The 16,310-nt window shown below is 38.4% G+C and overlaps 1 protein-coding gene across 1 annotated transcript; it reads right to left on the bottom strand.

The window, feature by feature from the left end:
* Nucleotides 1–14,992: 14,992 nt before the first annotated feature.
* LOC107484936 (uncharacterized) lies at nucleotides 14,993–15,397 on the bottom strand. Its single transcript, XM_016105489.1, has one exon. It carries the CDS (start codon nucleotides 15,395–15,397, stop codon nucleotides 14,993–14,995), a length of 405 nt encoding a protein of 134 aa, XP_015960975.1.
* Nucleotides 15,398–16,310: the final 913 nt, after the last annotated feature.

The following is a 16,310-nucleotide window of genomic DNA, read 5'->3' as shown; positions in this document are numbered from 1 at the left end:
GACAGATGGATAGCCGTGCCGTGACAGGGTGCGTTGAACATTTCCACTAAGAGGATGGGAGGTAGCCACTGACAACGGTGAAACCCTTGCTTAAGCTTGCCATGGAAAGGAGTAGGAAGGATTGGATGAAGACAGTAGGAAAGCAGAGAGACGGAAGGGACAAGCATCTTCATATGCTTATCTGAAATTCCTACCAATGAATTACATAAGTATCTCTATCTTTAACTTTATGTTTTATTCGTTTATCACCATACCCATTTGAGTTTGCCTGACTAAGATTTACAAGGTGACCATAGCTTGCTTCATACCAACAATCTCTGTGGGATCGACCCTTACTCGCGTAAGGTTTATTACTTGGATGACCCAGTACACTTGCTGGTTAGTTGTGCGAAGTTGTGTTTATGCCATGGTATTGAACACCAAGTTTTTGGATTCATCACCGGGGATTATTTGTGTTATGAAAAGTATTGATCACAATTTCGCGCTACCACTTAGATAATTTTGCAGGTGGTTCACTGCACAAGAAGAAGACATCGGAGGAGACTATTGAGCTTATTGAGTTGGTTGCTAGCAACCAATATTTATACTCATCTAACAGGAATCATGTGAACTCTGAGACTTCTCAGAAGAGAGGTGTGTTAGAAATGGAAGCTGTTAATGCTATTCATGCTCAAAACAAGCTTATGTCTCAGCAAATAAATTTACTTACTCAGTAGATGGGTGGCATGCAAGTCTCAACTATCGACACCCAAAATCCACCTCAAGAGGTCCCTTATGACATGACAGGTAATTTTATACAAAATGAGAATTATGATTATGCTCAAACTTTTTCTGAACAGGTAAATTACATGAGGAATGGTCCTAGAAACCCGAATAATGATCCATACTATAAGACATACAATCTTGGGTGGATGGACTAACCTCAGAGATCTCAGAATTTCAACAATAATTCTCAGAGCGGTTTCTAACAGAACAATCATAATAACCGTCAATTTCAGTCTCATCAACAACAACCACCTCAGCAGGGAAATTTTCAATCCCAACAAGATTCTAATTGGGAGATGATGAGGAGTTTTATGCAGTATACCAGAGCCTTCATTAGAAACTTGGAGGTGCAAATGGGCCAATTGAGCAAGCAAATACCTGAGAGGTCTACAAATACAATTCAAAACTTGGAGATTCAGATGGGTCAATTAGTCACAAAAGTTAATGAAATTGATAAGAGGACCATTAATAGCCTTCCTGGTAACACAATTCCAAATCCAAGAGAGGAATGCAAGGCTATCACCTTGATAGGTGGACAAATGGCAAGTATGGAAGCACAAGTCAATGAAGAGCCAGTTAAAAAAGAAGCTCCAGAGGAGAAGAAGGAAGAAGCAAAGCACGTCCCTCTAAAGCGTGCGGATAACCCATTCCCAGACTCTCTCGACACTTATCCTACATTGCCAAAAGCTCCTGAGTACAAGCCTAAAATGCCATATCCTCAGAGACTTCAAAAGGAGACCAAGAACAAGCAGTTTTCAAAGTTCTTGAAAGTCTTTAGAAAGTTGCAAATCAATATTCCTTTTGCTGAGGTTTTGGAGCAAATTCCTCTCTATGTCAAATTCACGAAGGAGTTGTTGTCAAATAAGAAGCCTTTAAAGGGAGATGAGACAGTGGCCCTGACTAAAGAATGTAGTGCCATAATTCAGAATAACTTGCCAAGGAAGATGCCAGATCTAGGGAGCTTTCAAATTCCATACACCACTGGGAGCACAACTTTTGAGAAAGCGTTATGTGATCTGGGAGCAAGCATCAATTTAATGCCCTTGTCTGTGATGAAGAAGTTGCAAATCCAAGAGGCACAACCCACAAGGATAGCATTACAGATGGCAGACAAATCTATGAAGCCTGTATATGAATTAGTGGAGAATATCTTGGTCAAAGTGGACAAGTTCTTCCTCCCAGCAGATTTTGTGATTCTTGACACAGGGGATGATGAGAATGCCTCTATAATTCTAGAAAGACCATTCCTAGCCACGAGAAGAGCTCTGATTGATGTGGAAGAAGGTGAATTAGTGCTTAGAGTGCATAATGAGCAACTGATCTTTCATGTTTTCAAAGATATATATTCAACAGGTGAAGAAGAGAGATGCATGCAGACTGAGCTTATTGATCCAAACCTTCAAGAACCCCCTGATGACGGACAGCAGAATCTGCAGCTCAAACCTCCTTTGGTGACAATCAATAAAATCCCCCCTGATATCAAACCTAAGTTTGGTGTCGGGAATGCATCATCCACCAAGGAGGAGATTCCCAAAAAGAAGAAAATACCCAGGGGATGGAGAAACAAGAAGATCCCCACTGAAGGTTTCTCCCCAAGAATGAAGGTGGTGTTGACTAGCAATCCAGTATGGACTTATACAGTAAACATAATCCTCTCTCTGGAGCATATTAAACTACTCTATGGAGACACAGGAAAGAAGTTCAAAGTAAGGGGTGAAGAGCTGAGCCCCTATAATCCTCATCCTTAGAGGAGCTGACCGTTAAGTTAGTGACGGTAAAGAAGCGCTTGTCGGGAGGCAACCCGATAATTTCGTATCCTTAGTTATTTTTCGTAGTAGTGATTTTCTTATTTATTTGATTTTTATTGAGTTTTTACTCTTTTTCTTTTGTTTTACGTGTGTTTTGATCATGCAGCTATTTTAGAACAGGAGCCGAACACTTCGAAAAATTTTTGCCTATCTCCAAGTTCAGCGTGGGAGAGTTGAAAAAAAAATAAAAAATTATATGTATATATATATCTTTAAAAAAAAGGTGAGTATATATAACATAATAAAAAAATAAATAAATAATAATAAACAAAAAAAGAATATATATTTTAATTATTTTAACTTCTCTTGTCCTTTTATCATTTTATTTTTTTATCATACTATTTGTTTTTCCTACTCAGTATGTCTTTTTTGTCCCTCTCTGTTTTCAGTTCTTCTTTGCTTGAGGACAAGCAAATTTTTAAGTTTGGTGTTATCGCTTCGCTTTTTGACTTTTCTGTTTATTTTAAATAGCACCAAAGGGAGGCAAATCATATTCACAGAGGAGCACAACCAGAAGAATGAGATGGCCACTAGGATAACTGTGGTGGTTGAGTTCTTTTCATTCTATTTCTCTTCCATTCTCATTTTGTTGTCTTCTATTTTCTGTTGCTTTGATTGCCTGCATGATCTTTAGTACTTTCAGTTCTTAGATTTAATTTCATTCTGTCATTTGCTTTTAGTAAAAAAAATGTTTCATGTACCACTCACTGAACTTGAATCTAAAAAAAAGAAAAGAAGTGATGTATTGCATGAGAAATTGAGTTTATATTTAAGATTAGTCTTGTTTACTTAAATGTGGTGGTATTATTTGTGATTCTAAATGAATGACATGAACAGTGCATATTTGAATTTGAATCAAAGGATGTTGATGTATAAGGAACAAGACTTTAGAGAACTATTATGACTTCTCTGAAATTAGTGAAAGCTTAATCCTTGAAGCAAAAAAAAAATAGGAAAAGAAAAATAAAAGCAAGGTCCAAGACTCTGAGCATCAATGACTAAGGAGGTCAGACATGATTAAAAGCTCAAAGAGTTATTTTCTTAGTCATGTGCTTTTGGTGTTCTTGTGTCAAGTAATCCTTGAGACAGAATATCTAGAGTCAAGGCCAAATACATTTAGCAGAGTATGCCAAAGGCTTTGAGCACCACTGTCTGGGAGTAACTGAAAGAAAAATTAGAACTTAAAGAGAGTTCCACAGTCAAGTGTTTGTGGTATTTTTGTGTCAAGTGAAGCTTGAGACAAAATATTTAAAGTCACGGCTAGACTCAAGGTGCAAAGCACCAATTCATTGAGAAGTAAAGGATGTATGATGTGTTCAAGGATTAAACTAGAGTACAAAGAGCAGAGAATTCATAATATGATCCGGATTCTAATTTCAAATGACAATGACATTCCTCTTATTCAAAGGAGAGTGAGATGCCAAAACTGTTTAGAATTACAATAGATAAACCCCACTTTAAGAAGAGACATGAGCATAACTGAACTCCCATCTCTCATGCAAATTCACATCTTAATCATGTACTAATTTTGGTTGCTTGAGGACAAGCAACAATTCAAGTTCGGTGTTATGATGCGTGAGCATCTTTCCTACCTTCTCCTAGTGAATTTGCATTTAATTTGTTGAGTTTAATCAAGAATTAATTATCTTTTAGCCACTATGGATGCAACTTTGAGTCATGTGTAATTCTGTTAATTTTAGGTAGCATTCGGATGGATTTGATGGAGTTTTCGCAGAAAAAGAGAAGAAGACGAATGATGCTGTCAACCATGACCTCTCTGCACTCAAACCTGAATAAATCAAGCTACTAAGGTCCAATTGACGTGATTTTAGTGGCGTTGGAAAGCTAACTTCAAGAGCTTTCCAACGATAAGTAATAGTCTATACTTCTTCTCCATCAATTCGGCCAAGGCTGTGCCTAACTTGAGATTTCTCAAGTTAGGTGTGGATTATTAAGGAAAGAAGTGGTCCCGCGTCCAAATTTATGATGGCAGCGAAGATATTATTTATTTTTTTTATCAAATCTTTTATTTTAATTACAAATAGGAAAATTTATTATTTAGTTTTAAAAAATATATTTTACATTAATTTGGATTAGATATAAAAGGAAACATCTCTTCTCCTCTCCTACCTAATTCGACCTCATTCCGCACTTTATAGTTTACCTGAATTCTTATTTTCTCTCTGAACCATGAGCAACTAAATCTCCACTGTTAAGGTTAGGAGCTCTATCTATTGTATGGATTGATACTATTATTTTTCTATTTTAATTCATGTACTGATTTATAATTCAAGAATTATTTTCGTTCTTTATCTTATGAATTTGGGTGGAACGGAAGTATGACCCTTTTTCTAATTGAGTTCTTGTATAACTAGAAAAGCTCTTTACTTGAACAACAGCTTGAAAATATATTCTCCTAAATTTCTAATTATCTGGACTTAACGGGATACATGACATATAATTCTCTTATATTTGGGTAATTAGGATTTTTGTGGCATAATAACTAGAATTAAACTTCACCCCCTAATTGGAATTAATTGACCAAGGAATTGGCAGTTGATGAGAGTTAGAGGAGACTAGAAAGGTCTAAAGAATTAGGGTCTAGTCACATATAGTTTGCCATGAATTAAATCTTGCATGATTAAAATAAATTAATAAGAAAAATCAATCCAAAAAATAGATAACTCTGAAGCCTTAACTGCCTCTTCATATTTTTTCTCCCAACTTATTTACTTGCCTGTCTTTCTAATATTTTGAATTTATTGTTTATGCTTTTGAATCTTCAAAAGGATTTTCTGTTTGTCTGACTAAGCTAATCACTCAATTATTGTTGCTTGATCCATCAATCCTCGTGGGATCGACCCTCACTCACCTAAGGTATTACTTGGTACGACTCGGTGCACTTGCAGGTTAGTTTGTGGGTTATAAACTCCGCACCAATTGGGCCAAGAGGGCCCAAGATCACCACCAGCTATGCTAACAATTATGGATAGGAAAAAGTGCGCTGCTGATGGTTCTATTGGGCTGGATCCACGCACGCTTAGTCGGGTTGGTGGGCTCCAAGGTGAAAGAGCCGGGTCTCGCCATGCTTCACTAATGCCAGGGTGTTCTCGTGTGTGGAGGGGCGAGGGCGGTACATCACACCAGGAAATCGTCGACGCTGAAGGCCGTCGAGGGGATCTCGCGGTTGCTAGGGCCTCGCCTCAGGTGCGCCATTGGGTGGATGTTGAACCCACACTGGGAGTTTGTACCACCTGTGGAGAAGTGCGAAGGCCTTTGAATAAGGAATAAGCCATCAATCGGTCTGCTGGAGGGGACCCAAGGATGTCTGGGTCTGTCGGTGGTAGGGATGACGTAAGAGGGTGCCAAGCAGTGATGGTGGGGGCCCGAGAAAGAGAAGGGATACAAGGGGTTGATAGTGTGAACGACAAGACTAACAATGAACCCGATGAGGATATTAATTTTGGGATTCACGGGGAAAATAATACAGATTTTGGTAATGAAAATCTTGGTATTGACTCTCTAGAAGACATATATCTCTCTGATCAGAATGACAGCAAGGGTGTTGGTGACAGACAGAACCACCTGGGGGAAGAAGGCCACGCAAATTATGATGAGGGCAGTGGCACTGAGGTTCCAAGCCTGGATGAGCAGGAGATGCAAAATAAGAAGACTTGGGATCTAGCCAAGGAATCAGGAGCAATGTTGTATAACGAAGAAGATTATATTATGGCTATTCTCCAAGAACAGAATGAAGATATCGCTCAGAAAAAAGGTTGGCAAAATAGAAAGCTAAATCCAGGAGGAGTAGGCCGAAATCTCACAAAAAGGTGTGTAATTATATTTTAAAATGACTCTAAGCTCCTAGAATGTGAGGGAGTTAAGGAGTGCTGGGAAGATGAGGATGGTAAAAGACCTAAATAGAAAATATAGGTTGAATATGTTAGGTCTGGTAGAGACTAAAAGGAAGATTATGACAAGATTTGATGTTTTGAAAATTTGGAGGAATGGATGTGTAGGGTGGGAGTATGTGGGGTCTGATGGTGCGTCTGGTGGGCTTCTGTTAGTCTGGGATGATGCTTTTTTCAAAATGTGTAATTGCTATAAAGGGGAGAAGCAGTGGTTGTGTGTTGAAGGGGTTTTGTTGAATAATAATGTTAATTGTGCTTTTTTCTTGGTTTATGGTGCGCATTCTAGGAATGAAAAACTTATTGTGTGGGAGGAATTGAGTTACATCGCTGGTTTGTGTCAGGGTCCCTGTTGCTTTTTAGGGGACTTTAATGAGATTGTACAGGTGGAGGAAAGACAAGGCACTGATACGTTACCTTCATCGGCGGAAGACTTCAAGAATTGGATATTTGACATGGGTTTGGAGGACTTGCCAATCACTGACCGTAAGTTTACATGGTTCAGAAGACGATCTTATAGCCGTATTGATAGAGCTCTAGTAAGCTTGGAATGGCTTGAGGTGTTCCCTGAGACTCGCTTAAGAGAGGGGCCACGGGGCTTGTTAGATCACTGCCCTATTATAGTGGAGGTTAAAAGGCAAAGGGATGGCCCAAGACCGTTCAGAAGTTTAGATTCGTGATTCACACATGAAGGCTTTATGAGATTGGTTAAAAAAGAATGGAGAGAGTTAGGTGGTGCGAAATTTATAACCCACAAACTAACCGGCAAGTGCACCGGGTCGTACCAAGTAGTACCTCAAGTGAATGAGGGTCTATCCCACGAGGATTCATGGATCAAGCAACAATGGTTGATTAATTTATTTAGTTAGACAAACAGAAAATGGTATTTGAGAGTTCAAAAAGCATTAAACAGGAAACTCAGAATATCAAAAGACAGGCAATAAATAAGTTAGGAATAAAATATGGAGAAGGCAGTTAAGGCTTCAGAGTTATCTATTTTCCGGATTGACTTTTCTTATTAATTTATTTTAATCATGAAAGATTTAATTCCTAGCAAACTATATATGACTAAACCCTAATTCCTTAGACCTTTTTAGTCCCCTCTAAAATTCCTCAACCGCCAATTCCTTGGTCAATTAATTCCAATTAGAGGGTGAAGTTCAATTCTAGTTATATGCCACAGAAATCCTAATTACCAAAATATAAGGGGATTATATGTCACGTATCCTGTTAAATCCAGATAAATTAGAAATTTAGGAGAATATATTTTCAAGCTGTTGTTCAAGTAAAAAGCTTTTCCAAGTTATACAAGAACTCAATTAGAAAGAGGGTCATACTTCCGTTCCACCCAATTTCATAAACTAAAGAACGAAAACAATTCTTGAAATATAAATCAGTACATGAATTAAAATTAAAAAAAAAACAAGAAACAGGATCAATCCATACAATAGACAGAGCTCCTAACCTTAACAGTGGAGGTTTAGTGCTCATGAAAAAGAGTGAAAACTAGGATTCTAGTAAATTGTGGATTTTTGGAATGAGATGGAATTATCTTGAAGAGAAGTTTGTTTTCTCTTTTATATCTAATCTTAATTAATTTAAAATCTATTATCTAAAACTAAAATAATATTTTTCCTATTTTAAAATAAAAATAAATTTTAAATCAAAATTAATTAAATAATTCACGCTTTGTAACGTGGGGACCACTTGACTTCACTAGGATCCACGCCTAACTTCATGCTGTTCACCACACATGGTGCCTAACTTGAACTGAAGAGCACGCCTTACTTGCTTGATTCATGGGTGGACCACGCCTTACTTGAATGGTTCATGAGGGGCCACGCCTAACGTGATCTCGCCCTTCACTGCTGCACCTGACTTGGATTAAGTAACAAGGCCTTGCGCCTTACTTGGCTGAGAGGATGGCATTGGTGCCTTACTTGAAGTGAGGGGTGGAGGCTGCGCCTTACTTGGTACAAGGGGCCTTCTTTGCTGCGCCTTACTTGTACCCTCCCGAGAGTACAAGCTTCCATGGCGCCTAACTTGGTTTCCTTTGCGCCTAACTCGCCATGAGTCGCCATAACTTGCATGTTGTTGTTGTGTCTTGCGCCTAACTTGAATTTTCTCAAGTTAGGCGCAGCCCTTGCAGATTTTATGGACTATTATATATCTTTGGAAAGCTCTGAAAGTTAGCTTTCCAACCCCACTAGAATAACGTCCATTAGACCTCTGAAGCTCGAGTTATTCAGGTTTGAACGCAGAGAGGTCAGGGTTGACAGCATCATTCGCCTTCCTCTCTTTTTCTGCGGAAACTCCATCAAATCCAGCCAAATGCTACCTGAAATAAACATAATTCCCCAAGACTCAAAATAGCATCCGTAGTGGCTAAAAGATAATTAATTCTTGATTAAACTCAACAAATTAAATGCAAATTTACTAGGAAAAGATAGGAAAGATGCTCACGCATCATTAGGCGACTTACAATTCACTGATAAATTAAAGGCTTTGACAGGTCCTCTGGGAAGGTGGCATAGGGCCAATTTTAGTAACATGGATAAGAAAATTATGAAGTTTGAGGACAAGATCAAGAAGATAGATGACATGGTAGATGACGGGGTTTACGATGGAACGGTGGAGGCCAAAAGGAGAGCGTTAGTTGTGTGCTGTGAGAATAGTATGTGAGGAAAGAACTACATTGGAAGCAACTATCAAGGTCGAAGCATGTGAAAGGACATGGATAAAAATACCAGATATTTCCACAACTTAGTAACGAGAGAACTTTTGCCGGTAAAGAATTTCACAAAAATAATCACGTTGTAAGTATAGCTTCTAATCCAAAAAAAATCCTTTCGTACAAAAATTTGGTTGTCACGAGTAACAAACCCCTATTGAAATTGATAACCGAAGTATTTAAACCTCGGGTTGTCTCTCAAGGAATTGCAGGGAAGTGTGTTTATTATTGGTTATGAGATTTTCTAAGAAATTTTGGAGTTGGAGAGTGGAAAAATAATTGATTATAAATTGAAGCAATGAAAATTAACAAGTATGTAATTAAAATAAAAAGTCTTGGCTAGGAGAAGATTAATCGGAAGTTCTATCCTTGTTGGGTTTCCCAAGAGTAATAGTAATAAGTTGTTGTTTCCACTTAGTTAACCTTCAACAAATAAAGGAAAGTCAAGTTGTTAAGCCAACTTCTATTCACAAGTCCTAGTCCTCTCCCTTGGGAAGGATTAGCGTTAGTAACCAGAGAGCCACCCAACAACTTCCAATTACCAATTAACTCTTGAGTCTTCCAACTCAAGGGTCTCCTAATATTAATCAACTCCAAAGCCAAGATAAAAGTCTACTCCATTGACATAGATGCCAATTCCGCATTCATGAAAAGGGAGTAAAAAGGGAACATGGTAATAAAAATTCAATTGGAAACAATTAAACAAATAATAGATTTAAATGGAAAAGTACTCTTTGCATTAACAATCCATGAAAATAATTCAATTGTAACTCTGAACAAAGTAAATAGGGATTAAAAGAGTAATGAAACAGAAAATAAAATAGAATGATAAAGTCTTCAATGGAGGTAGTAACTCTATAATATCCAATTCAACAGCATAAAACTAGGAATCCTAAAATCGTAGAGAGAGGAAAGAGCCTCTCTCTCTCTAAAAACTACATATAAATTATGAAAAATGAATAATGAGAAGTCCTCCCATGATTTCTCCACTCTGTAGCCTCTAATATGTGTTTTTTGGGCTGAAAGCTAGGTCAAAATAGCCCAGAAATCGCTGGTTATGATTTCTGCCACACTGATTTTTTGCAGAACGATGCGTGCGCATAAAATGATGCGTGTGCGTCACCTATCTGTATGGCCACGATTTTATATTATATACCATTTCGAAGTCCCAGACGTTAGCTTTCCAACGCAACTGAAACCGTCTCATTTGGATCTCTGTAGCTCAAGTTATGACCATTTGTGTGCGTAGAGGTCAAGGCTGACAGCTTTGCAGTTCCTTCAATTTCTTGTATTCCTTCCAGTTTTGCATGCTTCCTTTCCATCCTCCAAGTCATTCCTGCCCTGTAATCCCTGAAATCACTTAACTCACAGATCACGGCATCGAATGGTACAAAGGAGAATTGAAATACACAAATTAAAGATCTCTAGGAAGTAAGTTTTCAACCATAGAACAAACTTAGGAAGGGGTTGTAATATCATGTAGTTCATATGAATAAGTGGGTAAAGACTTGATGAAACCACCCAATTAAACACAAGATAACCCATAAAATAGTGGTTTATCAACCTCTCCACACTTAAACATTAGCATGTCCTCATGCTTAGCTCAAGGAGATAAAATAAACAAGTAGGGAAAAGTAAGACTCATGCAATGCAATGCAACCTATGTATATGAATGCAACTATATGCTAAGATGATTTTGTCTACTTGGTTAAAAGTAAATAAGTTCTTCAAGACAAACATAAATCAAATTCCACTAATTAAAATCATACAGTAAAAACAAGTAAACTTGTAAGAAGACAGTTCATGAAAGCAGGGAACATAGAACTAAGCATTGAACCCTTATTGATGGTGTATGTGCACTCTAATCACTCAAGTGTATAGCGTAATCACTCTACTCTTCTCTAGTCATGCTTTCTAAATTTTGTTTTTTATCTAACCAATCAACAAATAATTAATGTACCAATGCAAACATCATGAGGTCTTTTTAAGGTTGTAATGGAGCTAAGGTAAAGGTGAGGATATATATATAGTTAAGTGAGCTATAAATTGAATCCTTTGATTAACCTAAGCTCTTACCTATACATACTTTATAAACCTTTAAATTCATGCCTAGCTACCCAAAATTCTTACTTTTATATTACATACTCATGCATCACCCTTTCTTTTAATTTTTATCACATATGCATTGATCTTTTTATTAACTTAACTTAGCATTGGGGTAATTTTGTCCCCTTATTTAATTACTTTATTACTTTGAATGTTTTTTTTAATATAAAAATAAACATAACATTATCAAAGCACATGGATTTTTTAATTTTTCTAGTCTTACATGAGTAGGTACCCAAATTTCCTTTATTTTATCATGACATGTTCCTTTATTAACCCATGTTCCCACGATCTTCCCATACTCAATTGATACACAATCTCTAACTTAAGCTAACCAATGATTCAATTGGGGTATTTAATTGTTTTTCTACTTAAGGCTAGTGATGTGGTAAAATATAGAACAAATAGAATTTAAAAGGTTCAAAGTGGCTAACAAGGGTAATTGAAAGGGTAGGCTATTTTGGGATAAGTGAGCTAAAACAATTAATGGTCTCAATCATATGCATGCATTTAAATACACTAACTATTGGACATATAGGATGGAACAAAATAGAGATTACAATCATAGAGAAGTAAACACACAAGAATAAATTTTCATGGTTAAATAATGTAACCATGTCTTCTAAGCTCAAATCTCACGGGTTGTGTGTTCTTTAGCTATCATTTTATGTTTCAAATACAACTTCAAATAAGTTTTAGCAAAAAAGGATTTTCTTTTAAATTAATAAAATTTTTCAAAAATAGGGTCTTAAAAAGAAACATATTATATTTCAACCAAATAGATTATGCATGCAAATAACCTATTACTATGCAATCTATCCTATCCTAATTAAAAATAAATAAATAACTATCCTATTTTTATTGGTTTTAAGGAAGAGAAATTACCTCTGGAAGTCAGGTACTGACCGACTTCCCCACACTTAAAGCTTAGCACCGTCCTCGGTGCCATCTGTCAGGAACAAAGGGGGGCTGGTAGCAGTGTCTCCACAAGCGGGACCGTCATGGCTCCCTGTGCTGGTAAATGAAGTGGAGTCCGGATCTTCCTCGGGTGGGTTCTTTTCAACAAGCAGCTCCTTGAGGTATGTAAATCGGCTCTTGTTACGGCACTCTCTTCGCTTTACTTGCCGATCTAGCTGGTCCAATCTCTCAAGTATCTGATGGAGCAGTTGGTTTGTTGGAGGTGCTTGTGATGTGGAAGGAGAAGGAATATCTCCAGCAGGTTCTATAGGCCAGTTATTCGTGGCTGCTGGAGGTCTGATGTACTTCCCATTAGGGACGTACTGATCATTCCGTGGAAGTATGGTCTTGGTATCCCAACTCTGTAGGAGACTCCGGCTGCTGAAACTAGATCTGAAACCAAGGCGGGAAAAGGTAAGTTGCCCGTAATTTGTACGTGTCACATAGCATTCCGGATGCGTCTTGGTAAATTGAGGTGCATACTGTAAGGATACACCATAGTAAAACAGCCATGTCTGCGGTGAAAGAGGATTGTGAGTGCTCGAAAAGACGTAGTGGGACATAATCTGTGCCCATACTCGAGCCTCCAAGGTCAGTGCTGAAGCCAATATTCCCTTAGGTCTGGATCGATGGTATCCATAGATCCATCTGCTGCCAGGTTGTGCTATAACTCTGAGAACCGCGTCCCAGTCAAATTTGTATGTCTGGCGTTGGACAGAGGCTTCTTGAAATACGTCAAATTCTTCAGGGGCAGGGGGAAGATTTAGAGCTTGCTGAATGGCCTCTTCAGTTATGGGGACTTGCTTCTGACGGATATAGACAGACTGCAGTGTTGGTATGTGAAAATTGGAGTAGAATTTAACTACCCATGATAGATTAACCTACCGTGGCTGTCTTCATAAGAATCCCCATTGTCTTCGCTCAATGTGGGGTTCAACAAATTCAACGATGTGGTTCGGGAGGATGAGTAGGTATTCATTGTTATAGTTCCACCCAGCCAGTATGGGGAACATCTGCTCACAATAGCGGTTAGTGAACCGCGCAGCGTCCTTTGCTGGAAAGGATTTCTCTTTTTCATCGACCTTGATGATCCTCTTGATTTACTTTGTTGAGGGCTTTACAGCTGTTGAATATGGCTCTGCCATTAGTGCTCTTTTTGTTCCTTTCCTTGCTGGTGGTTTGGGAGTAGCTTTCTCTTTACCCTTTTTGGTGGCCATCCTGAAAGGGAGAAGGTAAGTACTTTAAAACTTCAAGGGTTAGAGCAAGGAAGATAAGAGGATACGTGATAATCAATGCACGGTAAAGAAGGATGTTGTTAACACATGGTCATGACTACATGTGATCAGTTCATCAATGGAAACATAGCAAGTGCATGTGATGGCAATTAAATGCAAGATGTTTATTGGCATGCTGGCAAAGGCATGAGTAGCATAGATCAAGCATTAATGTCCAAGTTAGATTATCAAATCTTTCAAACTAATAATTTGTTTGTATTTGACAATTATATTTAATCAATAAAATATAAAAGGGATTTTGTGAAAAACAGGCAGTAGAATAGAATAATTTAAAATAATGCACAATGTCATACGGGCTTTTTCACAAACACTTAGCATGCGTGGTAAATATGTTATTGAAAGTATTTAAAGTGAACATGCAAGCAACCCTTTTTTAAGAAGTAATATTAATTGTCAAGCAATTCCTCAATACACTCACAAGCAAAATATAGAAGAAAACAATCACCCGATTAAATTTCTAACACCAATCAAAAGAATATAAAAAGAAAAAGAAAACATATGATGAAAAAAAGAAAAAGGAAGAAGAAAACATAAATAAAAAGAAAAAGAATGAATAATGGAAAAGTAAAGAAACTTGATAATGGATGTAAAAAATAAGGGAGGAGAGAGTGAAAAGTGAGAAAGAATAAAAAAGGAAGAAGGGAGAAGAAATAAATAAGAAGGGATAAGAGAAATTAGGATTAGGGAAGAAAAGATAAGATATCTAGCGCTGATCTGAATAAGTTGTGCGTCGCATGTGACGCGGGCGCGTAGGGCATGTAGTCGCGTGGTTTGTGATCATTTCAAATGACGCAGACACGTGACCTGATTTGTGCTATTGGCACGAAAGCAGCATTGCGCGGGCACAAGTCTCTTACTCATACGCACATTGCCAAATTTTAGGGTGACGCGTGCGCTTGAGTGACGCAGACGCGTGAATGGCCTCTATTTAAATAATGACGCGGACGCGTGGGGCATGCATTTGCGTGATGGGGCTTGTGCTTCCAGCATTACTCCAGCCCCATTCCATCATAACGTTCTGCCAGACACTTATTTATGTCGATATCGCAGGGTCATGCGTGCGCGTGAGTGATGCGCACGTGTGGATGGCGGATAAGGCAAGTGACGCGGACGTGTCACGGACGCGTTCGCGTGGGCGTGTTTGTGCCTATGGCACGCCTCCAGCCAAGCTCTCGCATGAATTTTTGTTCAATTCCTTTTTTTCGCTCATGCATCTATAACGCGGACGCGTCAGCGGCGCTTGCGCGTCGCGTGCTTCCCTCTTTTTTTATGCAGGCCTATGCAGATGTTGATGCAGAATTTACGAATTAACACTGATAAAATTAAAATAAAATAAAACTATGAATAAAAAAAGATGATTATACCATGGTGGGTTGTCTCCCACCTAGCACTTTACTTTTACGTCCTTAAGTTGGACGGTCTTTAAGCTAATTCTGCTTCTGTTGGTGGGCCTTCCAGGAGGAAGATCTCGAGCTCTTTGTGATCCTTCATCTTCTCACCATGATAAAGCTTTAGGCGGTGTCCATTGACCTTAATGAATTTGGAGCTAGAAGGATGACGCAGGTGAAAAACTCCGTATGGCTCTGCCTTTTCTACTCTGTAGGGACCTTCCCATCTAGATCGCAGTTTGCCTGGCATAAGCCTCAGTCTGGAGTTGTAAAGAAGAACTAACTCCCTTGGTCTAAATTCTCTCCTTTTTATGAGCTTGTCATGGACGGCCTTCATCTTTTTCTTGTATCGCCTGGAGTTGTCATATGCCTTTAGGCGAAGGTTCTCTAATTCTGCTAGTTGCAGCTTCCTTTCAGCACCAGCTTCCTTATGATTCATGTTGTATTCCTTTACAGCCCAGAAGGCCTTGTGTTCCACTTCTACGGGGAGATGGCAAGCCTTACCATACACTAAGCAGAATGGGCTCATCCCAATGGGTGTCTTGTACGCTGTTCAATATGCCCAGAGCGCATCTTGTAACCTGGCACTCCAGTCCTTCTTATGAGGCTTTACTATCTTCTCCAGAATGCGTTTAATCTCTCTGTTAGACACTTCTGCTTGCCCATTGGTCTGGGGATGATAAGCTGTTACTACTTTGTGAACAATCCCATGCTTCTTCAGTAATCCTGTGAGTCTCTTGTTACAAAAGTGAGTGCCTTGATCGCTTACGATTGTTCGTGGTGATCCAAAGCGACAGATAATATGGTTTCTAATAAAAGAAACAACAGTGTTAGCATCATCAGTACGGGTAGGAATTGCTTCCACCCATTTAGAAACATAATCTACAACTAATAGTATATAGAGGTAGCCATTAGAGTTTGGAAATGGACACATGAAGTCAACACCCCAAATATCAAAAATTTCACAGAAAAGCATAATCTGTTGAGGCATCTCATCCCTCTTGGATATATTACCAAACCTTTGGCATGGGGAACAAGATTTACAAAAGGTAACAGCATCTTTAAAAAGAGTAGGCCACCAAAATCCACAGTCTAAAATTTTTCTAGTTGTTCGTTGAGGGCCAAAATGTCCTCCACTCTTAGAAGAGTGGCAAGCCTCTAAAATGAATTAGAATTCTGATTGGGGTACACACCTAATTACCTAGTCAGCACCACACCTCCATAAATATGGATCATCCCATATATAATATTTGGACTCACTTTTCAGCTTGTCTCTTTGATGGTTAGTAATTGGGAGGGAAAGTATGGCTAACCAGATAATTAGCTACGGGTGCATACCAAGGAGCTACTTC

This window comes from Arachis duranensis, chromosome 4 (assembly GCF_000817695.3).
Source record: "Arachis duranensis cultivar V14167 chromosome 4, aradu.V14167.gnm2.J7QH, whole genome shotgun sequence".
Classification (NCBI taxonomy): domain Eukaryota; kingdom Viridiplantae; phylum Streptophyta; class Magnoliopsida; order Fabales; family Fabaceae; genus Arachis; species Arachis duranensis.
This window is presented reverse-complemented; position numbering and strand designations above follow the sequence as displayed.

Bases quoted from the DNA above. Each gene is read 5' to 3' on its own strand.
- LOC107484936 (XM_016105489.1), bottom strand. From the start codon at position 15,397: ATGAATCATAAGGAAGCTGGTGCTGAAAGGAAGCTGCAACTAGCAGAA.